Here is a 26571-nt window from a genome sequence, read left to right as displayed (position 1 = left end):
AGTGTTGTTGCATATGGTGCCTCCACTCTCCAGTCACCAGAAAAACACTCTTATCATAAAGGCTTTCCATGTCATTCATTCAGCCAGTCAGTCACTTTATTTATACCCTACCTTTTCTCTTGAAGAGGTGATTCAAGGCAGCTTACAGGACAAAAAGAAATAATACAATTTAAATAAACACTCTATGGAATTTAAACAATTGGCCATGATCCTGAATTGTCAGATGTAACTAAAAAAATAAAGATCTCATGTCATTGTACATATATCTGATGATGTAACCTCCTCCCCCCAAAAAATCTGGCCTCTGAGGAAGAGAAGAGCAGCCAGGTACCATGTCCTCAGCAGTTGGTGAGAGATCCTTCCTCCATTTCAACTGGCATTCCTCTGGCCTCTAAGGGGAAGAAGAACAGCCAAGCACATACTGTATCTATCATGACTTGGCCCTAGCGGCTGGTGAGAGTCTCTCCTTTTCCATCTGCAATTGCTCTGGTGCCCAAGGAAGAAAAGACCAGTTAGGTGCAACTCGGTCATTCCTTGGTCTCAGTGACTGATGAGAGGTCCTTGCTCCATCCCAAATGCCATTGCAAATTAACTGTTTGTAAGCCACTCTGAGAGTGAGAGCCAGTGTAGCCTAGCGGTTTGAGTCACTACTACTCTGGAACCCAGAGTTCAATTCCCTGCTCAGCCATGAAACCCACTGGATAACACTTGCTCTCAGCCTCAGGGGAAAGCAATGACAAATCTCCTCTGAACAAATCTTACCAAGAAAGTCCTATGATAGACTTGCCGCAGGGATGCCCTAAATCTGAAACAACTTGAAGGCACACAACAACAACAACAACAACAACAACAACAACAATCCACCCTGAGAGCACTTTGGTAGAAGGGCAGGGTATAAAAATTGTGAATAAAATAAATAAACAAATAAACATTTTCCCCAGCCTGGCTGCACCCTGACTGAAAGACATTTGAGGTGCTGCAGATCAGGGTGCTGGGAAGTGGCATTTACAGTGCTCTCGTGGGTTGAGAACAGGCAGATAGACACCTTGGGGATCTGCCACAACTGCTTGTCCCACTGTGCCCCACTACCATTGAAACCATTTGTTTGGGATGCTGCCATGCTGAAAAAAGGTTGTTTTGGGGTCACATTCAACTGTAAACAGCTGTAAATGTGAATCCCCAGCAGTTGCAGGTTCATAAATCCAGATTGCAGTCTCATAATTACTAAACAGGATGCCAGTCATTCTTTTCAGACAGTATTAAACTGCCTATAGAATTAAAATGATCCATTTGGACTAATTCGTATAGGTAGCAGGCTAACAGATGCTACAACTTTTCAACTTTCATGGAGTGTTCACCAATCACAACCTACTTTTTCATCAATTCTCAAACCTATTTCAACAACAACAACAATAACAAGTACTACTACTACTTATTTACTATCTGAGATCTTGAAGTATAGTAGCTGAGAAAAACAAGAAAGCAAGCATCACAATAAATACAAATAAAACACACACAAACACACAGAGCTTAAGCAATTGGAAACTGTCTCCCCCATATGAAGTTTTCCATAGGCTCTGGCTGGATATAATGGTCAGCTTTTCCTGTATATGAGCAAGGAGTGTGCTTGAAAGCATAGGCACCATTACAGAGAAAAAATATTTCTGTGTTGGTCTTGGATGATCATCAGTTGATTACCCCACTACCAACAGAAATTCCTTTGAAGATCTTGGTGATCAAATATCTGAAGGACATTAGAACCATAAAATCCTAGAGTTGGAAGAGACCCCAAAGACCATCTAGTCCAACCCCTGCCACAATCAAAACACTCCAAAAGAAGGGGAAAGGTTATTTTATACTTAAGATCTCATTCTGATCTTAAGTAATGCCTGCTCCCTTCCACTTGATTCCTTAATTGGAACCCGTTTTTCATTATAAATAAATAAGAATTTCCCAGTACAATAAAAATAACTTGCAAAGAAAAGCAAAACAAAAGAGCACAGAGAAATACAGAACAAGAAAAATAGTAGAAATGTTAATGAGATAATTATAGATATGACTTCCAACCTTCCTCATGACAATTGTACATAAGTAGCTAATGTAGCATCTTCAAATATCATTGCCATTTATCATCTAGGGGTAGCTGTGTTTGCCGCCACATCCAAACAGTGATACCTTTATTGGGACAACCAAAATGCACAATTACATACTGCAAAGCTTTTGAATTCACACTGGCTTCTTCATCAGGCAAACAGGAGAAAAAAAATTGAAGATGTTAGTCATTGGCCTGCATTTTCTGTTAATGGTTTTAGTTCAGATGGTAGGGAGGGCTGTCTGCAGGCTGGCACCTCCCCCTTTGGCCATGCGGTCACTGGGAGATTCTCAAATCAAGGAAATTTAATATCGGTTTGCAATTCAAAGAAGATGTTTCCTTGGAATACAGCATGTCTCCTTCCTTTGTGAAGCCAGAAGCTCCTATGTAGGTAGAGAACACTGAATTTCTCAAGATGTCTTCATGTTTTGAATCAGGAAAACTTTAGGTGGTGTAGAGGTAAAGCATGCCAATTAGTCCCAATATTCGAAAAAATTGCTTTACCTTTGTTGGAGGCAGATGCTTCAGGTGGCAAGGTCCCAGTGCACTGGCTCTCTCTTTAGGAGTCCCCTGTGACAGCTAAAATGCATAATATACCTATAGTTTTTTGTGGTTTTTTTGGGCTATGTGGCCATGTTCTAGAAGAGTTTCTTCCTATGGCCACATAGCCCGAAAAACCCACAAAAAACTATAGATGCTGGCCATGAAAGCCTTCGACATCATAGCGTAATATACCATTTATATACTTCTATTGCTTAACTTAATCTACTGATGATTAAAACCCCAAATTGACCTGTTATCTTCTTTATTCTGCAAAAAAATTAATAAAATGTCCCCAATCCTTTACAAAAGTTGCCAGTGATTTTTCTCTAACCAAATGTGTTAATTTATTCATTTCAGCTGAGCCTGACAGTTTCAACAACCACTCTTTGCACACTGGGATTGTTGTATTTTGAAATGGAACCAGTTCTGTTGAAATGATTGCCAGATGATCATTTCCTTAGCAGACCGATCAATGTTTCTCTAATTTTCCCTAGCTTCTTATAAACACATTCAGTACTGTGTTTCCTGCATATTTCTGAAGGTGTCAAATAGTATTGCTTCTAGGAGTCTTTTTAACCCAAATAAATCATTCCTATGTAAACTACTCTTATAAAAACAGACCTTTTATGTTGCTTCAGATATTCAGATAAAGATGCTGTATACCATCTTTGCTCTTAAAGCAAATATCCCAATGTTAGTTACTTTAATACAGAAATTTATCCAGTGGCTTTCTTCCTCTTCATATCAGAGGCTATATGATACAGTACTGGAGGATGATCACATTGTTCTCACTACAGAATGTGGCTACAAAAATGTGTTTGTGAATGTGTGATTATTACAGCTGATTTCCAAAGTAGTACAAGTTCCATTTTCTGTAGTAGTATTAGTTCTTCCTCTTCCTCATCCACTACTACTGCTTCCTCTTCTTTTTGTCTTCTTCTTCCTCCATCATCATTATCATCACCACTACCAAAAAAATTTAAATTATTTTTTTCATCGCGTCTCTGCTCACCAGCACCATCAGAACTATGTACAATGAAATATATGAAAATATTCTTCAAAAAACAGATTAAACCTATTTTAAAAGCCAGCTTTAAAAACCAAAGGTCATGCAGAATAATAAAGGGTTGACTACTCACTGGGAACTCAACAAAGTTGTAAGACTGAATGCTCATAGAAGTCTGTTTTGACTTCTTAGGTATTATTGAAAAGGTTACAGTTATGTTTCCCTCTTGTGCTGAAGATATGGATACTCCACACATGCCTGCAACTTCCCTTGTCCATATTACACCCTTGAACATGACATACATGACCAATTGGTTTGCAAGTAAATCTCTAACAAATGATCAGTCTGTAAGCACAAACTATGTACATGCAGCAGATATAGGAGATGTTTACAACAAGCAAAGGCAGTGCAATCGGTACTATATGGTTTCCTTGATTTCCAAAATTTGTATATGTTGGAAGGGCCATTTTTACAGGCTGGAAGCTGGTAAAAGACCATAGTAACAACCAGCTCTGCACATGCCTCTTCTAAGGGAGTATTGCTATCTAAGACTGATCACATTTTCAATTCAGACCAGATTTTCCCACCCATCCACTATATTTCTGTCTTATCTGAATGAAGCTTTTGGCATATTTGCCTTTATATATACCAATATTGTCTACAAACACCTGTTTGGGACTTTTATAGCATCCTTGGGACCAGCTGGAGAAAATGAGAGAGCTGTGTGTCATTCACATACATAGTAATGATGTTTTAACCCAGATCTCTAGATGACTATTCCCTGTGATTTAACGTAGCTGTTATAGGGAACAGTAGGCAAGCTTTGACTCTGAGACTCAATAGAGAGTAGTAGCCATGGAAATCTGTACTTGGGACAAGAGACAACTTGTTAGAACAGAATGTGTAGAAACAGAATGGTTCCCAATTGGCAAAGAGGTCAGGCAAAGCTGCATATTTTCAGCTTGTATGCAGAAAATATTACATGAAGACTAAGCTTAGACTTGAAAAAGGAGAAGTGAAGATCAGAGGAAGGATCATCAACAGTCTAAGATATCTGGATGACGCCATACTGCTAGCAGAAAACATTATGGATTTGAAACAATTACTAATGAAGGTGAAGGAAGAAAGTGCAAAGGGAGGCTTTTTGCTGAACATAAAGAAAACAAAAATAATGACCATGGAGGATCTACATAAATTCAACCTAGACAATGAGGAAATCAAAATATATAAAGATTTCCTGTACCTTGGATCAAAGATTGATGAGGACAGAGACTTCAGTCAAGGAATAAGAAGGGCAGCAATGAAAGAACTAGACAAGACCCTAAAGAGTAAAAATATATGACCGAACACTCGAATTAGAATCATCCAATCCATAGCATTCTCCATCACCATGTACAGATGAGAGAGCTGGACAGTGAAGAAATCAGATGGAAAGAAACTGAACTAATTTGGGATGTGATGCTGGAGAAAAGTGCTGAGGGTACCATGGACAGTCAAAAAGACAAACAAATGGGTCTTTGGATGGATCAAGCCTTATCTCTCCCTGGAAACCAAGGTAATGAAATTGAGGCTGTTTTATTTTGGCCACATCATGAGAAGGCATGACTCATTAGAAAAGATAATAATGCTAGGAAATATAGAAAGCAGTAGAAACAGAGGAAGACAACATATCAGCTGGCTAGACTCAACCAGAGAGGTTACGGGTATGAATCTACAAGACCTAAATGGGGCAATGGAAGATAGGGGGGCTTTGAGATGTCTCATACACAGGGTCACCATGAGTCATGAGGGCAACTAACAACAGCTGCTATGGAAATCTTCCAACACATTTAAGAAGAAACTGAAGTCATTGTAACAGCATGTCCACCAGTCCTATGCCAGCTAGACAACCTAAATGAAGACCAAAAATGTCTCTGAAGCCTGCAGAGAGACCCAGAGAGAACTGACGGGATGGCATTTGTGTTGTCCTGTCCCTAGTATAAGATCCTCACAAGGTTGTCCAAGACATGGAAATGATTACTACCATGCAACCACTTGAGTTGGCACTGCCACTTCTTTTCAGTCCCTCACTCAAGCATGGTACATTTCATAATGGAAAGTACTTTTCCAGAATCAAAGGATCCACATCTGATTGTTTTACGTAAGTATTTAACTAATCTTTTTTTTTAAACTCACAATTGTACTCTCAGAGAGGTAGTATCCACCTCTGAGTATCCACCAGATGGTAAGCTCAGCCCTGGCAGATTTCAGCATCCAGAAAGGCACAGATTCAAAGCACCAGGTTTGGATCTCAAACTTCCAAGTTACTTATTCATATCATTGGAGTGCAAACACTGAAAATGATCCAAAACAACTTGACCAGATGGAACCCTGGCTGCATCCATCTCCATCGCTGTCAAAACAATGGGATATAAGCCAGAATGGATGTGAACGAGTTTGTCTGCAAAATGTAATTCAAATTGGTCACAGTGAGCCTTTAAGAGTTTTGTCTGATCTTCTGATCCTACAGAAAATAGGTCTTTCAGCACTCAAAAAAAGGGGGGGAAGGCAGCTCAACTGGGCGGCCAGCACTGTGCATATGGAATGGTGTCAGAGAAGTAAGATTTCTTTGCCATCATCAGCCACTCTGTTGTTCTCTCCTTTGAACAATTGTGTCACAGGGAGTGGGAAGTTAGTACCTGAACCACATGACTCCCTAACTGAACTCTGTGGGTACTTGACAAGAAATTACAAAGGAAATGTGAACAGAAGATGTGTGAGTCTATTATACATATTCTGTCATGATTCCAAGCCTTATGATTCTGCAGAAGAAAACTGCACTTTGTGATGTGCTCCATCAAAAGTAAAGTTTTAAAATGTGGCAATTACTTATGTGCCAAGTGAAAAGACCCCAAGATCTCTAATACCTTGACTTTACCAAAGAACACAGTGCTGTTTCAGTAGTACTGGCTGTAACCTCCAGTTCTTGAAACTGCTAAAATAGTTATTTGCTTTAATTGTACAACATATAGTTAAGAGAACGTTATTTGGTCACCATCTGTGCCTCAGAGTCTTACAAACAAAAAGGCAAGGAGCTTTCCCAAACTTTGGCAAAGTCACTTCCCCACATTTGGATTACAACTCCCAGAATCCCCCAGATACCAGGGTTACCACTGGTCCTCCTAGCTCTGGTATTTTCATGTGAAGACCTTTTGATCGGCTCATGTTCCATTCATGGGTATTGATCTACAAAGCAACTGCTCAACAGAAATTCAGCATTTGATTTTTTTCATTGGGACTGTCAACTCCAGACCTCTTTGTATTAAAGAGATTTCCAGGTTCCAGAAGAGTAAAAGAGCCCAACATTTTGGGCCCAGCATGATTTGATTATGGTGAATGAGAGTCAGTAGCTACTTGAGGATGAGGCAGATGGGGTTGTTTTCCACTTTCATAAACTGTAACACTAAAAGGGATGTAAACTAATTTGGTATCTGGAAGAGGCCATCTGGTTTCTCTTCATCTGCATGCATACATACGCTGAGTAGTTCTTCCCTCATTCATTTTACTTTACATTTAATTGTTAGGTTTTGTTTCCTCCTTGGGTGGGCTTAAAAAAACAACAGCCCTTCCTTAGATTATCTTATTTTGAGAGCTGATTCAGAGACTAGAATACAAATCAGGAACTCCTTATCTTAGATTGCCTTGGCCAAGTTATATGACAGACTACAGTACTTTCTATTAGCCACAGCTTGATCTCCCTTTATTATTGTTAATTGCTGAGTATGGTGATGTTCAAAGTATGGCGATGCTATGAATCTGAGACCTCCAAGACACCTTCTCATCAACAGTTCTGCTCAGTTCCAGCAAAGTCAAGGCTATGGCTTCCATGATTGGATTTATCCACTTGTATTGTGGTCTTCTTCTTTTCCGACTGCCTCTCAGTTTATCAAGCATTATAATCTTTTCTAATAAATTATGATTCTTCATGATGTGTCCTAAAGATAATAGCCTCAGTTTGGTCATTTTGAGTCCTAGGAAGAATTCAGGTTTGATTTACCTATAGCATTTATTGATTTTTTTTCCAGTCCATGTTAGTCTTAATATGTAAAGGGATCTTTTTTTTTAAGTTTATCTAATGTCAACCCAGAGCATTCCAAACATGTTGACAATATATGAAGGGATCTTGCAGAACCTTTCAGACTAACAGAACAAAAGATGTTGTAGCATACCCATATGTGCTTGACTGTAAGTCGACCTCATGTTTAAGTCAAGGGTAGGTTTTGGGGCCAAAATTATGGATTTTGATATGACCTGTGGATAACCTGAGAGTAAAACATAGGGGTATGTGACAAAGGAACTAAAGGATGAAGCAAAGAAAACAATGCCAAACAACTTACAGAATTCCAGCAGGCACAACTAGTTGTGCTCACCCTAAAGGTGGATGGATGAGAGAATGTTGGGGGGGGGGGGCAATGCTTCCAAGACAGATTATGCTCTTGCTTTTCACCAGCGCATGGTTTTTTTCTAAATAAGAGTTAAAGTACAGTACTTACATTGACCTGTGGATAAGCCAACTCTCAGGTTTTTGGGGTCAATTTTTTGACTAAAATTTCTAGACTTATACATTCATATATACAGTAAGCTTTCATAGACTTGGTCTACGAAACCTTATGCTACAACCTCTTCCTCTCAGTTAGTCCCAGAGGTGCTACAAAATCCTTTTATGCTGATATTCCAGACTATCATGGCCATGGCTCTGAATGCAAAGGAATCTTGTAGCACCTGTAAGAATGTTTGAAAGAGAGAAGCTGGTAGTATGAGCTTTCATAGACTTGAGTCTGATTCCTCAGATGCATGAAGTGGAATGCTATATAAGCAGGCTTTGTGTGAGAATAGGAAGAGAAATGCAAAACCTTGTGGGTATAGAGATGACATGATAAGTTCAATTTTAATGATGGTCGATGGAGAACAAAGGCAGAGGAAGGATGTTGCCTAAAACAACTGAACCTCTTTCAGTTAGTCTCAAAGGTGCTACAAAATTTCTTTGTATACTGATTTCCCAGACTAACATGGCTATGTGGCTGAATTCCATGTCTCTGAATGGTAGCATTAAGATACAGTTGGTCCCTCTAGGTAATAGTAGGGTTTAGCTCTTCTTGTTGTCTTTGGTCTTTTCATTATTGTAATAGAATGAGAGTGGGGAATGGGGTGGGGATGGAGGAATGAATCAAGGTTGAATGTCTGCCCATTAATTGAGCTGTGGTGTCTGACATAACATAGAAAAGTCATACAACAACTAAGAAAAAAACACTGCTAACAGATGAGTCAATGAAGCCATTATTGAAGAGTTAGGAAATAAGAGGAATTTTGCAGTGCAGCCCCGCTATGTCGCATCTGTCTAGATGGAAAGAACTAGAAAAGTTCGTTCAGAGAGGCTGGGAGTTCAGTGGAATTTGATACACTAAGTGCTCATTAGTACATATCATGGATGGTTCACTTGTAAGTTAAGGCTCAGGAGGCTTTTAATGGATATAGAGAACAATCCAATCAATCTGAAAGGCTTTAATTGGTATTTAGATTTTATTTTATTTTTTGGATAGTTTGCTATAGCAAAGTCTCATGCTTCCTCATTTTCCCTCATAATGTTTACAAAGCAAGTTGTCAAAGTTCGGAAATGGCTTCTTCTTTTTAATTAAAGAACTGTGATAGACCCCACTTTCTTGGCATCAGCAGACATATGAAAGGAAAAGCATTTGTGTGTGTTTCAACCATATTGTAATACTGAAAAGAGTCTGTGGTATTACTTTGGTTTTGGGGCTGTTAATGTCCATTATCATGTACTAGTATTTGCTCTTCATAAAAGGAATTGACTGAAATACATTAATTATTTTTTGTGCCATTTCAGTATTTTTTCCACGTTCACTTAAAATAGTAATCCTTTCCAAGTATTAACCAAACTTTCTTGAACACAAGTTCAGGGGAGAACATTGTCCTCTTTCAGCCATTGCTTTCTTTATGTTGAAACTGATTATGTGTGAATAGGAGACGTTCCTGTTTGTGTAGCAAGGAAGAAACTTTGAAAATCAGAGAACTTGCTTATCTGGAAAGCCTCCACATAAACAAAAATTCTCTTCAAGACTCATCCCTTTCTATTGAAGAAGTGTTGACAGAGTGGAGTAAGGCTGGGCCTTCTCTTCTTCCTATGTAGCCCCCCCCCCCTCCATTGTGAATAACACTGTGCATGAACAAGTGTGTGGGTGTATGTGTAAAGAAAAGAAAAGAAAAAAAGAATGTGTTATAAATTGCAATTAAGATATATTTCATGCCACACAATCATAGCACTTTGATACCACTGCAACTGCTGTAGATGTTGTAGCAAGGTGGAAGTAGAGACTGGGAGAGTTGGGAGGGCTAAGGAGGACCAGGTGGAGGAAATGAGGAAAGGACCCCCGGAGGAGGAGCCAGAAGAGGAGAGGGCGGGGTGTGCAGAGAATATAAGGGAGGAGGAGAGAGCTTGCGCGGGGAGAGGGAGAAGACGCGGAAGAGGTGGACGTGGCGAGGCGGTCGAGTTAAGAGGAGGGAAGGTATCTCAAAGCCCCCAGAGAGTGGGAAGGCCCGTCTCTCTGGTAGGGAGAGCAAGTCTGAGAAGGCCCGGACCCCATGAGGCGGTCAGGCTAGTCGACCCGAGGATAGAAGGGGACTTTGCCTACCCCGGGGAAGGTGACTGGCTTCGACGAGAACCCGGGAGTCTCGAGGGTGAGTGGTGGGACCCCAAGGGAGAAGCCTGGGAGCAAGGTCCTCGACCCCAAGACTGGGAAAAGGCGGATAAGGAGGCCTTGGAGAAGCACGCGGGGGGAAGGCGAGGCGGGGAGCCCACCCGGAACCACGACGAAGAACCCCCTGAAGACCTACCTTAGGCGACTGGGAAAAAGGGGAACTTTATGGACACTTCTTTTTGTTGCCTGTTTGGCTGTTACCTTGTTTGTTGCCAATAAAGGCGTTATTGTTGCTGCAACTCGGTGCGGGAGGAAAGTTTGTTTCCCACGTGCACAGGAGGGCTCTCCATTTTTCCCACCATGCAAACTGCTGCGCCAGCCCCGCCCACAGATGTATCCTGTGGATTCCTTGGACTTAAAGTTTGATATAGCACTAGAATTCTAAATCGCTCATGGTATTACAAATCCCAGAATCCTGGCAGTTAGAATGGAATATATCACTATAATCGTAAAGTCTGAATGAGACTAAAGTTTCATTTAAATCAGTATTTAAAAGTTAATCGTGATTGCTATGTCTCATTGTTTTCAAAGGACAGAAAGTACACCTAGCATACTCTGGATAAATCTCAGTGTGTTTAAACTTAAAAAGGATCCATCTTGGTGTAAATCTTGGAGTATGCATAAATGTTAATTTCTACTGGTGGATTAGAGCTTGATGTCTCTGATCAGGTTCAGACAGTATATTTCTGTGGATCCCACTTTCTGCCAGAATTGGTAATTTCTCATTCCTACTCCTTGTGTGACCTAAAATACTTTTTCAGAGGGCTTAGAAACTCCCTGGAGGTCTTTGGCACCACGAAGAGCTACTGTCAGAGTGATTCCAACTGGATAACAATGCATCATTGAATTTTGGCCTAGATATTTAGTGGGAAGACAATGTGAGGAACCTTATAGTCTTTTATTGCCATGTGATACAAGAACATAGAGCCATAGCATGGCTTCCTATGCTGACACCATTTGGGAAGAGACGTTTACAGATGTTGTCATTGAAATACTGTAGTCAAAGTGTAGTAAGAACTTTGACTATAGGGTTGGGCAAGGGATCAGATGAAGCAGTGATCTTAAGAATTCAGTGTGCACTGGTTAACTTTGACTATTATGCACTGAACCAAACAGTCAGAAGGTCACCAAAATGACATTTTCTGACCAGCAGGAGAGGAAACAATCATATCTGAAAGAAATGTGTAGTTTGAAGAGCAGGAGAGACAGGAAAATGCCTGCTGGCTTAGCATCCACTGTGCATTTGATGGGCACCAGGCAAGGTAATTAGGTAATGAACTTAGGAAGGTGTTAATTGTGTGCCTGAGTAGCTAACATGCATGATGCGTTGGCAAATTTATTTATTATTTTACTATCAAATAGTTGAATAGAAATAGATCTTAGACAAAGAAAGGTGGGAACCACAAAACTGACATATCCTGTGTACCATGATGGAAGAGAAGGATAACACCTGTGTCCCTTCTGTGTAAATAAAGATCTAAATCTTGTCCCGATGGCCTTCTGGCTGCTTGCTGTCTTGTGTGCCTGTCTGTCAATAGAGCCAAAGAAAGGTTGAGCAACAGGGAGAAGCTGTTAAGAATCCTTTCCCAGTTTCTAATGTATGGTAAATATGTTGAGAAATTGTGTGGGGGTGAGGTCTAAAGGTCTGAATAGTTTCACTCAACAGTGGTTCTTTATCTCCCTTTTTAACACTGACAGGCAGGAGTACAAGATAGCAAACGGCCAGAGAACAGGTAGCTCTTTATTTACATGGAAAGGATAGAAGTGTTATCTTTCCCTTCCATAAGGGCACCTGGGATATATTTATAAGGTAAATAAAATGTCCATAAAGCATGATGGTAATTGCTTCACCTTTTCTGTCTCTCAGAAAATACCCATGGATCTTAACATTTTAAAGGAATAAACTAAGGTCTTTTTCATACTTCTCATCTTTGTGTGGGGTTGTGAATCTTTACTTGCATGGAAGAGGAAGATTTCAAACATTTGCAGTCTCCTACGTGAGGATAAAAAAGTTTTTGCACATTTTTGAGAATATTGGTTACCAAACTGACACATGCTAAAATGGCCTTATACAGCAGGTGTTTGGTAAACTTGTCATAATTTCCAATCCATGAGGTGAGGAAAATGGATCTCCATGGGAGACGGACCCTGCAGATCTCCAAAATGCATGTTAGCCTCTCCTTCCAACTGTCCAGCAGCTTCAGGGCATCCCTCATCTCAATTTAACATCATGCCCAGTGTTCTCTTTCCACTTTCATACCCACTAGTTGTGACAAAGCAATACCAAAAAACTGTCCATGGTTAGCAAAGCGTAGATGAGTAATTCTGCTTTAAGGCCCCCCAACAAGTGGGGGAGAGTCCTAGGAAGGCCTAAAAGAAAAGGGAAAAAAACATGCCACAGTGATAAGTGACAAGATGTGGCTGGGGAATATGCAAGGAAACATGCAATAAAAAGAGAGGGAAGGAAGGCTGCACTGGAGATCTGATTAAAAATAGCCAATCAGCTGACATGCAGATCTGCATTCCATGAGATTCCATGAAATCTTGTGAGGCTTGTAGTTCCCAAGAGTTGGTATGTGATCTGGCATGCAATTTGTACTAGATCTTGTGCCTAAATCTCACAGTATCATAACCTTAATCCTAGGCCTAACTGAGTAGTTGCTAAACAAGACCTGGGAGCAATAGTGCCAGCTCCTGTGAGCTTCGTGAAGCATACCCTCTCTGCACAAGCATTGGAGATAAGTCTTGCACTGAGAGAGAGAGAGAGAGAGAGAGAGAGAGAGAGAGAGAGGGCTATACACCTTGCTATGGGTTAAGTGGGATGGTCACAACTTTATTGATGTATTGATATACTTTATTGATATACTAGTCTGATACACTCACATGCAACTCATTCTCTGGATTCAATGCGTAGGTGAAGAGGGTTGGGTACACCGAGCTCCATGGTTTCCAAATTGATCTGTGTTCCAAATAGGGCCTTATGCAGCTGATATCTGGTAAACATCTGACAAAACTTGCCATATCTTCCCATAGGGTGAGGAATGGTCCTCCTGAGGTGAGAGACTCTGCAGCTGCTCAAACTGTATGTTAGCTCCCCCTTTTCCAACAGTGGAAAACAGCAAGGGTAAATAGACAAACTAGTAGATGTGAGGAAACCACCTTTCTTCTGTTTTCTTCTTTACCATGTGATTAGCATTCTGTGCAGCCAGCATATGGATTATGGGTGGGGATAAATCAAGTGAATGGAGAAATCATTGAAATCATTAGAGTGATGAATAATGAAATGTGTCTGTTCTGTCATAACTTGTCTCAATTATAACTAATAGAAACATAGCTTATTAGCCTACCTCGGGTCAGAATGTGTGGGGAGAATGTAGATGATGTGGGAAAGCAGAGTTTAGGAATTTTACATTCTAGGAGAAATTTCCTGGTGGTCCAAGAGGATGAAAAATTGTATTTTCCCTCCCAACTATAAAATTTCATCCAGGTCATTCCTGGAATCCTCCCTGCCATCACTGGTTTCTGAACGGCCATGGCGTTGCACCCTGGTATCATCAGCTGAGATTTGAGGTACAAGCGGGAGCCCAGTGAAAGAACACTAGCAAATATTTATACTTCATTAGTGATCATGTGAGAGCTGAATAGTGAAAAAAACCTAACAGAAAAGCAACTCAAAGTGCAGCAGATTTTGGAGGAGGGACTCTGGAACTATCAAGACTTTTCTTTTCTTTTTTTGTATCTGCATCTTCATGGGTTTCCAACCAGTCTTCTTGAAACATGGAGGCTTCTTTCCCTCCCTCCCCTTCTCTCTCCTCCTTTCACTGATCACATTATACCCAGTCTCATGTAACATTTCAGAAATTAAGTTTTACCAATTCCCACTAAGCCTCTGTTCTTATTCAAATTATTCAGGAATTATAGTCAAATGCTAGAGTGCTTCAGCAATATTACAATAGTTAAGCATTAAGATTATTTTGTTTTCGTGTTAACTTGATCTCTGTTGAATCTGTATCTTGGAAACAATAGCCGTCTTTACTTAGTAGCAGCCATCTTTACTGCTTCTGAAACAGTAAAAACACATAGGTAAGTCAGAAGCATTTCATTTAGGAAAGTACTAAGTTCATTTAAACTGATCCTTGAAGTGCAAATAAAAAGTCTTTGGTACTAATGAGTTGTTTGCCTCCCGCTAATCATCAAATCAACTTCGACTCATGGCAACCCTATAAGCACTCCAGGTCCACCAGTTATCAACAGCCCTGCTAAGGCCTTGCAGATACAGGGCCATGGCTCCATCTGTAACTTCCCCCCCCCTTTCCAACTTCCTTCTACCTTGCTAAGCATTGTCATTTTTTTCTAGTGAATCATGTCTTCTTACAATCTGTTCAGAGTACTACTGGGAGTTCCTAGAAATTCTTTTGAATAAGGAAAATGCCATATGGATCGCATGAATTAAATTGGCTTGTAGAGGAACAAAAGCTGAGACTACCATCAACTTTCCCTCCTCCTGGAAACATCCTCAATTGAAATGTAATGCTGAAAGAGAGATCTATGGAAGCCATGAAATATGACTCCTTTGAAATGAGCACAATGTTTGATAAAGCTAAAGACAACATAGAACCAATCAAAGAAGCCATGGCTCTGAGTCTGCAAGACCTGAGCAAACCTCTGAGTCTTCAAACCTGAATAACAACAGTGTTCCTTGGAAATCTCTCATTTACAGGGTCATCATAATTTGAAGCCAACTCAATGACACATACGCACAACCACAATGGGGATTATCACTCGGAAGCTTACCATTTATGAAAGGTCGCTAAATCATCTGTAAAGCATGAGGGTGTTATTGCCGGTTGCGCTTTCCTCCTGTGATTAAATTGTTATGGAGGTGTCCCGTCATTAAAGCGTTCATGAGAACTTCCGTTATGTGGAGAAATGGCTGCTCTGCGAATGCTTTAATGACGGGACACCTCCATGATGATTTAATCATAGGGGAAAAGCACAACCGGTGATCACACCCTCGTGTTTTATGGATGATTTAGCAACCTTTAAGAGACAGTAAGCTTTTGTGCAATAATCCCCTAAGTGATCATACAAGATCGCAGCCAAGAAAGTAACTTATCCAGATTCTGTGAGGGAGATGCCTGCATCTCTGGATGAGCAACAGAATGAAAGTAACGAAAAGTGACAGTCACTCATGTTTTTATCTAGTGTGACATGCGAAGGCTGCCCACGGTTTTAGCTTTATAGGTTTGCAGAAATATAATCTGTATTTGAATAAAGCAGTGATTCCCAAACTCTGGCCTTCCAAGCATTTTGGAGTTTGGCTTCCAGAATCCCAGACCATTGGCCAAGATGGGTGAGGCTTCTGGGAGCTGAAGTCTGGGAATCACTAGAATAAAGACATCTAGTTGCATTCAGATTTAAGTGTGTGCAACCAGGTTAGTAGAGATGTGGTTCCTGTAGTCTACCTTCCAATTCAACCCTTCCTACCTCCTCAAGAATAGAGTAGACTGTACCATGGAGCAAACGGCAGGGGAGGTGTCTCCTAAAATTGGATGGAAGCTTCCTTTATAGGTTTGGCTCATAGAAGGCACTTCTGTCTCATCTTGATCCTTCTTTACCACACTCCACTCCAGTCAGTTACAGAGCCTTGGACCTCTGCCCACTTTTGGGGGTGCTGGAAGGACTGCTGGGGAGGAAAGAATGCAAAGTCTGCTTCCACCTGCTTCTCTCCTTGTGAATTTGTTATTTATTTCTGCAAGAAAAATTGCACAAATCCTGTGTACCCTTTCCATAACTTTTTCAGAAAACAAAAACATCCATTTTACATTGTTAATGTGTGTGTGTGTTTGTGAGTGTGTCCTTCTGCAAAGAGACCCCCCCCCCAAAGGAGGCAGGCTGAAGCTGCCTTTATGTCTTCCTTTCCCCACAATTTCCTAGATTTGAAGGATCCTGAGTGAGAAAGGAGTGATCACAAAAAATTGAACAGAGGTTCCTTCTAGTCGACTTACAGAAGGTACATCTGCTCAGTTTCTGTAATTTCCCCATTCCTCCACATCCTCATGCTGCAGCCATTCCCAATTGGCAGGGATCCTATCGAGAAAGTATAAGCGATGTAAGGGCTCTGAGGCATGGAGAGGCAGGTAGGAGAACATTAGTATCTATGTGTCCCCCTCTCATCCACAAGAAAATGCTTGATTGTCCAGTTGAATACTTTTTACTAGTCTCGACATGAGCATTCAAAAAGCTTTGTCAGTGCAATGTGATATCAAGTGCAACACGCACACGTAACACCAATATTCCTCTTCTGGACCAAAGTCATTCACTGAAATTGGTATTATGATGTGCTCACCAGTTATGCACCAACCTTTTGAAAATATGAAAATGTTACGTTTTTTTAAACTACCACTTTCACTATTTATTTATTTTTTTGCATTCATTGTTTTGCGGTTTTATGTACTTTCCATGGAATAATCCCAGCAAAATGATAACAGAAATTGTTCAGTTTATGTGAAGAAGCACCTCCTCTCATTAACAAACTATATTATCATTAAGACTTTTTGGAGCTGGAGTGAGAATACAATCAAACAGCAATAGTCAGTACAAGTCTGTCTTAAACACCTATTTGCCTGTGCTAGGCTATATCCAAAAATTAACTGAGTTTTGATTTGATCATTATCTATACGTTTTCTGCATTTGAGTAGCACTCAGTGAAATAATGAATTTCTTGACAAATGTTTATAAGGCTATCGTAGAAAACATGATTTGAACACATAACTGATCTGAGTGTGTTGTCATTGTCCTTGGCTGCTGCCACATTGCAGAACTAATGCAGTTTGACCCTGCTTTAACTGCCATGGCTCCATCTTGTGGAATCTTGTGATTTGTAGTTTGTTTTGTCACCAGTGCTCCCTAACAGAGAAGTCTAAATGTCTGACAAAACTAAAAATCCCAGAATTCCATAGCACTGAACCATGGCAGTTAAAGTTTTGTGAACCTGCATTAATTTGGCACTGCAGACACAGCCCTTATCTAAGTAGCAGTAATATGCAAGGAAGCATGTCAGATCATTCATACTGATAAATTAAGCTAAGAATGGCTTAGAGATGGTGAATTATCATGATTACATGACAAATAGTATGAACTTTTCATTCAAATGGATTCAGAAATAACTTTGCTTTGGATGTTTTACGTTTGCTTTCTGTGTGGCATAGTGCCATTGATCTCAGTTGTGTTGCCTGAAACAAGTGTAATTCTAACCCCTGAGTTATATCAGTAACAGATTTTAAATGTACTCTGGCTCCAAAGACAAACACACAAGATACATGAACATGTTCTTGCTGACCTATACAGTGCTGGCATTATAATAGGTCATATTTCAACTACTGTATGTTTGATAAATAGCCTTCCTCTAAAAGCTGTGTCCTCTATGCTGAAATCTCTCATGATGCATGAGCACGTCTGGCTGATAAATTCTAATGTCAGGGTGTGTGTGATAGCGATTCATCAGGCTTCTAAAGAGTGTGCTCAGTAAAATGTACTGAATTCATAAAGATTCAGATTACAGATATTCTAGAATTACCATTGGAATTGACTCCCTTTCCCCCGCAAACATATACTTTCTAGTTTAAATGTTCTTTTTTTAAAAAATAACTTGTAGGTTTGGAAGCAAGAACTGAGAATTATTCAAAAATACCATGAGTTGAAAGCTAATTTTTCATATTGAAAGGTCCAAGGAGATACCTCCCTGCTACCTTATGCTATCAATACTAATGAGCCTATGGAAAATTGATAGAGTGAAGGAGTCTGTGCAAAAGAAGAGGACGTGGAAGCATGAAAAAGGACTGTGGCTCTGTATAAATGACACTGTCCTAAACCTGAACATACGTACTAGTCCAGACTATAAATAGTACCTTGGACATCACCCTGGGCAGGTGATGAGAGATGGCAGAGACACACATTAGCACATTGAATTTTTTTAGTGAATGGTCTGCTGGTGATTCAATGAACCCATGACAGTATTGTACTCTTTTAACCTTTGGAGTCTGATCTGAGCCACACATCTCCCTAGTAAAGATAAAGCTTCTGCCATACTACTCATATACACACTTATTATTCAGTGTGTCTTTAAAACTTTGTGGTCTGAAGCAGAGGCGTAGTGGTTCCCAGATTCACTCAGGATGCATGATTGGTTGTCCTTCAAATTACGTAACTGGTTCAGTATACAAGTCAACACTATACGGACTGATGCCCTTAATTTCTTAGTATTTTCTTTGGATTGTTTTTATTTGCTGAAACTATCTCTGTTTTCACTGGTCTGCAGAATTTTACTTCTATTATTTTTTATATGCCTGTGTTCTGAGGCTTTTCCCCAAAAACTATTAGAATTATATCAGAAGAATCAAGCATTGTTTAAGGTCCTGCATGAATTATTGGGGATTCTTCCTTCAATGTGATTCATTTGCAAATTGACCACATACTTCTATCTGGCTTTTCTCTTTGAGATAAGTGTGTGTGTGAAGTACCCTGTTAGATCAGATCAAAGCCTTATCCAGTCCAGCATCAACTGATGTGTCAGAGAATATTACAGGCCAGTTACAACAAGGTTTAAGACAGGATAAAGATATTTCAGTTAATCTCCAGAATGGCTCAAAAGCAGCAGTCTAAAACAGGGATGCGAATCATGCGGTTCTCCATATGTTGAACTTCAGTTTCATTATTCCTAATCACTGGCTATGTCAGCTAAAGTTGCATGATTCCCATCTCAGACGGAAGTCTGTCTCTATGTAAACATTATGACCCAACTGAGTGAGTGTTGAACTTTAGTGTCAGTAATGTGATTTCAGACTTCTACTGGACCATAGCTTTGGATTGGTTTGCCATGCCTTAGTTTCTAGTTCAGCATTTCAGTACATGAAATAGGAATAAGTGGAGAGTGGTTAGATGGACTAAGGGTTTTAAAATACATGACTCATGAAAAATACTACATAAGATAGACAAATGTTTCTGAAAATGCACTTTAAATCTAGAATCAGGGACATGCTTATTTTATTGTACATTGAGAAAATTGATCTTATTCCTCAACTAGTGAGAAACATGTGTTCTTTTTCTATCTCTCTATATGCATACTTGGGAAAGGATTGTATTGATTGGAACATAAAACAAATGAATATACTTTTCCCTGGCTGGGAAAGGTTTGGCGGTCCAGAACTTCAGTCTTCATCACACTTTGGACTTGACCAAAGTTCAATCAAAGAGCAATTGTAAGAACAATAATCAATTCTTCAGTCCTGTACATCTTCACAGAGAAGAATGTGTATATTACGCAGACATTAAAATTCATAGGGTAAATCCAATTGATCCTAAACCTTGTCAATATAAAATGAACTCTAAATCCGACCAACATGAATTGAACTTGTTAATTACAACTAAATTAATTTATGTTGATTTTAGTGTTTCTACTTTAGACAGGACAGACATTGGATTTAACCATATATGATGCGGAGTAAGTCCCTGAAATATTTCTTTAGAAAGAAAGCAATCCAAACTATTTTGGTTGTAATCAAAAATTGTATTTTTCCCCATAAAAAAGTTTCACATACTCACGGTGTCTACTCTACAGAATGTATCCATTTCATTACACCACGCATCAATTCTAGTTTTATTGGTTCACTGCAAAAGCTCGTGGCTAATGTGTGTCATACAACACAGGAGGGGGGCATTACTCAGTCCCACTATTCCTACATTTAATTAAAAAAAACAACAAATACAGAAAATTTTCTCATCTACTTGCACTGTTTCGACAGTATTGAGTGCCTCTTAGATTATAAGAAGTCACACTATAAAGTCCTAGAAAACAATTTGGTTGGCACAGAGCTCTTCAAAGATAGGTGTTTTGTTCTGTTTTTAAAAAATACCACACTGGTATTTTATTTTATTTTTGTATTTGTAGCCACCACCATCAGCCAAACACAAGTTTTGATTTTTTAGAGAGGATTTCTTTTTTGCCTTTTTATTGAGCACAGTTATAGTCTTGTGCATCCCCAGTTTAAAACACCAAGTATAGTAATGCAGATAGTTCATGACATGTTTGGAGGAACCCCTATAACTGTTGCTTGGACTTCGAGTGCTGTGCTTTTCTCTTTGCCAGTATCCCAAAGACTGATTAGAGGAGGGTAAAGCTCACTGAAAGAAAAAGGTTGTTTCTTCAGGTACTGCCTGAAATAGCTGTGTCCAGCATCACAGTTCATTTCGTGGAAGATGCAACTGAAGAGAGACAATACACAAAGAAATCCCAAAAGAATACCAAGGCAAGCAAGAAATGTGGTGATGTTGATTTTCTCATAATTTGTCACTGCTGGATCCAATTCTTTTGTGGTGACATTGATGCATTGTTTTGCATCCTGCAACTGAACAGTGGGGATGTCCATACAAATTTTATATTCCGTTGATGGAGTAAGATGTGTAAAATTGTAGACCTTTATATGGGATGGGATTCGAGCACTCCGTGATGCTAGAGAGTTTCCATCTGTTGGAAAAGCAATCCATCTGATGGCAGATTTCACAATTTTAGAATGAGCTTTCCAAGACAGTAGGATGGAATGAGATTGCACATTTTCTACATTGATAGACAAAGATTTATGGTCATCCTGGGGGGAAGAACCATCCACATTAATCATAATGGATTTTAAATCTGCACCAACTAAATTAGTTGCTATGCATGTGTATAGGCCACTTTCTTTTTGCGTTATATCACTGATATCTAGTGTGCCTTCTGAATGAACATAGTATTTCAGGGAAATAGTGTTGGGCAAAAGCTTATGTCCTGATGGAGTTATCCAATACACTTCAGGTTCTGGTTCTGCAGTTGCTCGGCAGTGTAGGGATATATAGCTGCCTGTTTCTAAATTTAGTTTTGAGGGGAAACTTTCTGGGGCTATCAGTGGAAGGCAAATTTCCATCATTTCCCTGAAATGAACCTTCCTCACATTCTGGCCTTGAAATTCAGGAGGATCCACACAAAATAAGGATTCTGGTTCCATGAATCGAATGCTGGTTTTATTCATATTAATCCATCGGATGACACAGTCACATCGGATTGGGTTGCTATGTATGCTGATTTCCTTGAGATTAGGCAAGGACTCAATTGTACTACGGTACAGGGCACTAAGTGCGTTACTGTTCAGCATGAGAGATTCCAGCCGAGGAAGTCGGTAGAATGCATTTGGATGTATGTATGATAATCTAGGGTTATTGGTTGCTTCTATTTTTCTCAAATCCGGCAGATTGTCAACAGCCAGATTATCGATAGATATCAGTTCAGGCATGTTATTAATTCCCAATTCTTTGAGGTGTATCATATTGCTGAAATCCCCTCTTTGTATTCTGTTAATAGGGTTCTTGTTTAGATCCAAAAACTTCAGATTTGTAGCCTTCTGAAGAGCAGTATGGGGCACTTTAACTAATCTGTTGTCATAAAAAGAAATGCTTTCTAAATTGTCAAGTCCAGCAAAGGCATTATCTGGTATTTCTGTAAGATTTATGCCTGCTAAAACCAGGCTCCGCAGATTGATAAGGGGCTTAAAGTTCATATCTTCGATTCTGATGATTGGATTTTCTCCAATCATAAGGATTTCCAGATGAGGAATAGCTTCAAACCACTTCCTGTTGATCAGTTGCAGACTATTTGAATTGAGATGGAGTCTAAGAAGATTATCAAGGCCCGTGAAGGCTCCTGGTGCAATTGTGGAAAGCTGGTTGTGGTTAACATAGAGCTCTTGGAGGTTGCTCAATCCAGAGAGACATTTGTCAGGCAACTCTGTCAGTTTATTTTCCTCCAGGTAGACTGAAAGAAGCTGGGGTATCTTGCGAAGTTCAATATTAGCCACTGAGGACAAACTGTTCTGAGATAAATCCAAACCCGTGAGGTTTACTGGAAATTCTTTTGTGTATTCAATTTTTTTAATGTTGTTTGCCTGTAGAAGTAAAACCTGTGTATTAGCAGGCAGTTGGGCTGGAAAAGCAGAGAGGCCTACATCATTGCAGTCCACTGTCCAAGCTTCCATGTATATAGATCTTGGAGTAAACCATGGTCTTATCTCACACATACATAACTGTGGGCAGTCTGCTCTTTTATCTACAGCATGTACTAGTGCAATTATTGTTAGACCAAGTATAAGGTGAATTTTGAGTGAGGTGTCCTTCATCTTAGCTCAGTATTCTTGAAAAGTAATTGGCCCTTAATGATTGCACAATTACAGTTTTTAAGTTCAGGAGGAATTGGTCATTTGATAAGCCAAGCACTTGCATTTGTCAAATAGTGTATGCTGAAGAAAAACAAAATCCCTCTCGTTCTTGGAGATAAATTACCGTCTTGCAATCACTTTGCCCAGTCAGAAGAGGCATATTGAGGAATGATAGTGTTCTCTTGACAAGGATAGATGGCAAAATATGTTTGAAAATGAGGTCCATCTAGATGCTTGTAGAGAAGGAATTGAATCACTTTATATTGTAGTATTCACTTTAGATTCCATGATGTTTTCTGTCATTTTCAATGTGTTGAAAAAGATACCTGCAGTACAAAGGAAGAAAACAATTAATATATGCTATTGGGGAGGGGAAAGGGAGAAACATAGACAAAAATACTTTTTTAAGGTTAAAAACATACAGTATTGCCTATTGCAGCTGATATTTATGTATGTCATTTGAGGATTGGTCCTAAAAATCTGTGTTGCCATATTAGTATAAAAGTCTGTTGTTTGAAAAAGTAGTGCCAATGCATTAATAGAATTTGTACATTTATATGTATGTGCATGTGAGTGTGTATGTTTGTGAGTGTGTGTAAGGGAGGAGACAGTAGGAAGTGTGCGAACATGTATACATGTACATGTTAATAAGGTTGAGTCCAAAATGATTGCGACTAGAGGTCTTATGGATTTTTTTGGATTTTTGAATATTTGTGTATACATAATGAGATATCCTGGAGATGGGACCCAAATTTAAACATGAAATTCATTTATGTTTTGCATGCACCTTACACACATAGCCTTAAAGCAATTTTATACACAGGTATTTTTTAAATAATTTTGTGCATGAAACAAAGTTTGTATACACTGAACCATCAAAAAGCAAAGGTGTCACTATGTCAGCCACCAGTTTGTGCAATGTTGGATTCTGGAATATTTTGGATTTTGGCATTCAGGATAAGGGAGACTCAGCCTGTATGGGATTGCCTCTTCAAATGACTTTTACAAGTAACATGCCTAAAAATGTCTTCATATATATCTACTCAGCCACACTGAATTAAATCATTGTTTCCCCTAGGTAAGATTGCACAGAATTAGAGCCATAGAGTTACAGCTTATCTTGAATTGTCTGTGCATGTAGAATAGTGAGTTGAGATCTACTGGATCCACCGCACTGGCATTTTTGTACTACCATAGGATACATTTATTGTGGGATAGAAAGTAGGCTGACGGTGAAATATCAATTTTTGTAATTTGTATATCATTTTCTGATCATTTTGTTGTAAGCAGCTTTGAAATCCATGTGACAGAAAAGCTGTATATAAATGTAAATAAATACTTGCATAATTGGCAGTAATGCCAGTAAAATAATTGGTGTGGATTTCAGGTAATGTTTGAAAATTTTCTGCTTAATAACTGCAGAGAAAGTGTTTGGTGGAAATTATAATTAAGGAGCTTTATCAGAAAGAACATGAGTATGTATACTACCCTCATGGCCTACCTTGTGATTTGCTTGTCTGTGGTTTAGGAAACAGAAGTCCAGATTATGTATTGGGGAAAACTATTCCCATAGTTTTATGAAGGGTGTTTGTAAGAATCCATGGAAGAGGGATGTGAAGCACCCTGCTGATTGAAAGTATGTAAGTCATTTAACTTGACTAGCAAATGTTCGTGCTAAACGCTCTGTACACAAATACATAGCATATAGTGCATGTCTTTTCAAGTAGTCACACTATTTTCCACCTCTTGGTCTTTAACCCCTTACATTAACACACAATGGTGGCAGCGTTGTTTTCAAATTATGGGATAAAGTCAGTGCTCCCTTGACACTGATACATGTATTTTAAGATATTGCTGGTTGGGGAAAGAATGGGCAGAAAGCAGTGTCTCCTTTCCAATATATACATCATATAAAAGTCTGGACCAAAATCTGATTTGGCTCCTTCCCTTCATTTGTTGGCACTGAAGCCTTATCTAGTAAACTGGCTTACGACTTTCAGATAACTATTAGGTATTCTGCCAGCAAGGAACGTTATCTGAAATGAACACTACTGATGTCAGCAGGAGATTCATATTAAGGTTTTTTGAAGCTACCTGTGTTTTTAAACATTTTATTTTATATTCCTTTTACATCCATTATATACCAGATAGTTTGTAGTTGCTCTTGTTTCTTTTTGTACATATACTCTTACAGCTACATATGTGTAGACATACATCCACTGGATGTGGCTTTCACCATTTTTAGTATTACAGTAGTACTGATACATTATATTTCTGTGACATTTCAAAGTATTAAAGGTAGGGTGGATGAACTATATCGCAGTTCTGACTGACAACCCATAACAACTATGGCCATATTAGAGAATGGGGCTGAAGCTATGAAATTATGACTTGTACAGATCACTAAGATGAAATTTGGACCACAGATATGCAAGCTTACCACACACACATAAAACTTATTGGCCACAAGTTAATAAGGAATCCTTTTTAAGTTCTTAAGACCAAAATCTCCAGATCTTTTGATCTCTTGTTATTAGTAATTTCAATGGGACTACATTGGAGAAAGTACTTTGGGATGTAGATTTACATGTATGTTGCCTTTCAGTGTAGAGCTTGAAAACAACGAAGAAATTTAACTTGTAATAAATAAATAAAACACAAAACTTAAATTTAAGTGATGATGACCGCATGATCATTTCAACTTGTTTTATGGGACTCCCCCCCCCCCTTATCTCCTTCCACCTTGCTTCATGCTTTTTCTTGGTAACATTTCTAAAAATCCAAAAATATCATCCAATAGCACAATTAATATTAATGCAATAGATATGCATATGCATATCTGGATTGTGAGTCCAGAAGTACTAACCAGGGCTAGTGAGTAAGAGTTTCAAATGTGTTGACCCAAACACACTTAGAATCCCACTTCAGGCTTTTCATAGAACATTCAAAGATTTCTTTTTGGGGAACAAGATGGTGAAACTTCCACATGTAGACTGCAGTCCTATGCATATTTTATGTATACCTCAAAGCCAACTTTTCACAGGTAGCCTAAGATTTCAGCCTGGATATTCCAAGCCTTTCTCTGACACTCTAATGGCCATGCTTACTATACTCTGCTCATGTGGTATTGCCTTATTGCAGCTTAGATGTAATTCATTTTCACTCAACAATGGGGACATCTTACTAGGATTTATAGGACTGTGTTGGTAATCTCACACTCACTTTTTTTTTTTTTTTGCATGGCAATGGCAAGCCTAAATACCAATGATCTTTGAAGCTAAGCTGGATCAGCCCTGGGTTAGTACTTCGATAGGGGACTTCCAACAAATCCCAGCTGCGGTAGACTATATTTCATAGGAAGGAACTGGCAAAATCACCTGAGAATGTTACCTGCGTATACACACACACATAAACACACACACACCAATTTGAGGACACACACACCTTTTTAACTTATAGTCTTAAAATGATTATAAATAAAATGAACAGACAATGTATGACAAACATGCAAAGGAAACATTCTGCTGTTTTGAAGTTTTGTAATGTGTTTTTACAGTGGTAGGTCAATTCATTTGCAATTCAAAATATCATGGGTACAAAGTAATGTAATCAAAATATAATCCATTCCATGAACGTAGGTATTCTTCAGCTTTGCAGTGTGTGTATGTGTGTGTGAATAGGGACCTTATCCATAAGTAATTAATCAAACTCTGTCAGTAGGTTTCTGTAATCTTGAACAGATATGGGAATCATGTGGCCCATAAGATGTTGATGGACTATTAACTCCCAGCAAGCTCTAGATAGCATAGACCCTGTTTCCACCCGTTCTAGCATCATCCTGTTTGGACAATGTGCATCCCATACCCTGGTTCTGGTGTGAGCAGATTGGACAACGTTTGTGATGCTCCACATCAGAAGCGGGATATAACACAT

General features: G+C 39.2%; 2 protein-coding genes across 5 annotated transcripts in view; one reads left to right on the top strand and one right to left on the bottom strand.

Annotated features, from left to right (window-relative positions):
- The window catches only part of IMMP2L (inner mitochondrial membrane peptidase subunit 2), a 625477-nt gene that overhangs the window by 237882 nt on the left and 361024 nt on the right, over positions 1-26571 (top strand). The gene's annotated exons all lie outside the window — the stretch shown is intronic.
- Positions 19916-26571, bottom strand: part of LRRN3 (leucine rich repeat neuronal 3) — a 53965-nt gene continuing 47309 nt past the window's right edge. For both annotated transcript variants that reach the window (XM_089524299.1, XM_089524298.1), the window contains one exon: positions 19916-22964. In XM_089524299.1, the coding sequence (XP_089380425.1) occupies positions 20473-22599 (2127 nt within the window). In that variant the 5' untranslated portion in view covers positions 22600-22964 and the 3' untranslated portion in view covers positions 19916-20472. The remainder of the gene's footprint in view (positions 22965-26571) is intronic.

Source organism: Sceloporus occidentalis, unplaced genomic scaffold, assembly GCF_023333645.1.
Source record: "Sceloporus occidentalis isolate IW3139 unplaced genomic scaffold, rSceOcc1.0.p SCAF_5, whole genome shotgun sequence".
NCBI lineage: Eukaryota > Metazoa > Chordata > Lepidosauria > Squamata > Phrynosomatidae > Sceloporus > Sceloporus occidentalis.
This window is presented reverse-complemented; position numbering and strand designations above follow the sequence as displayed.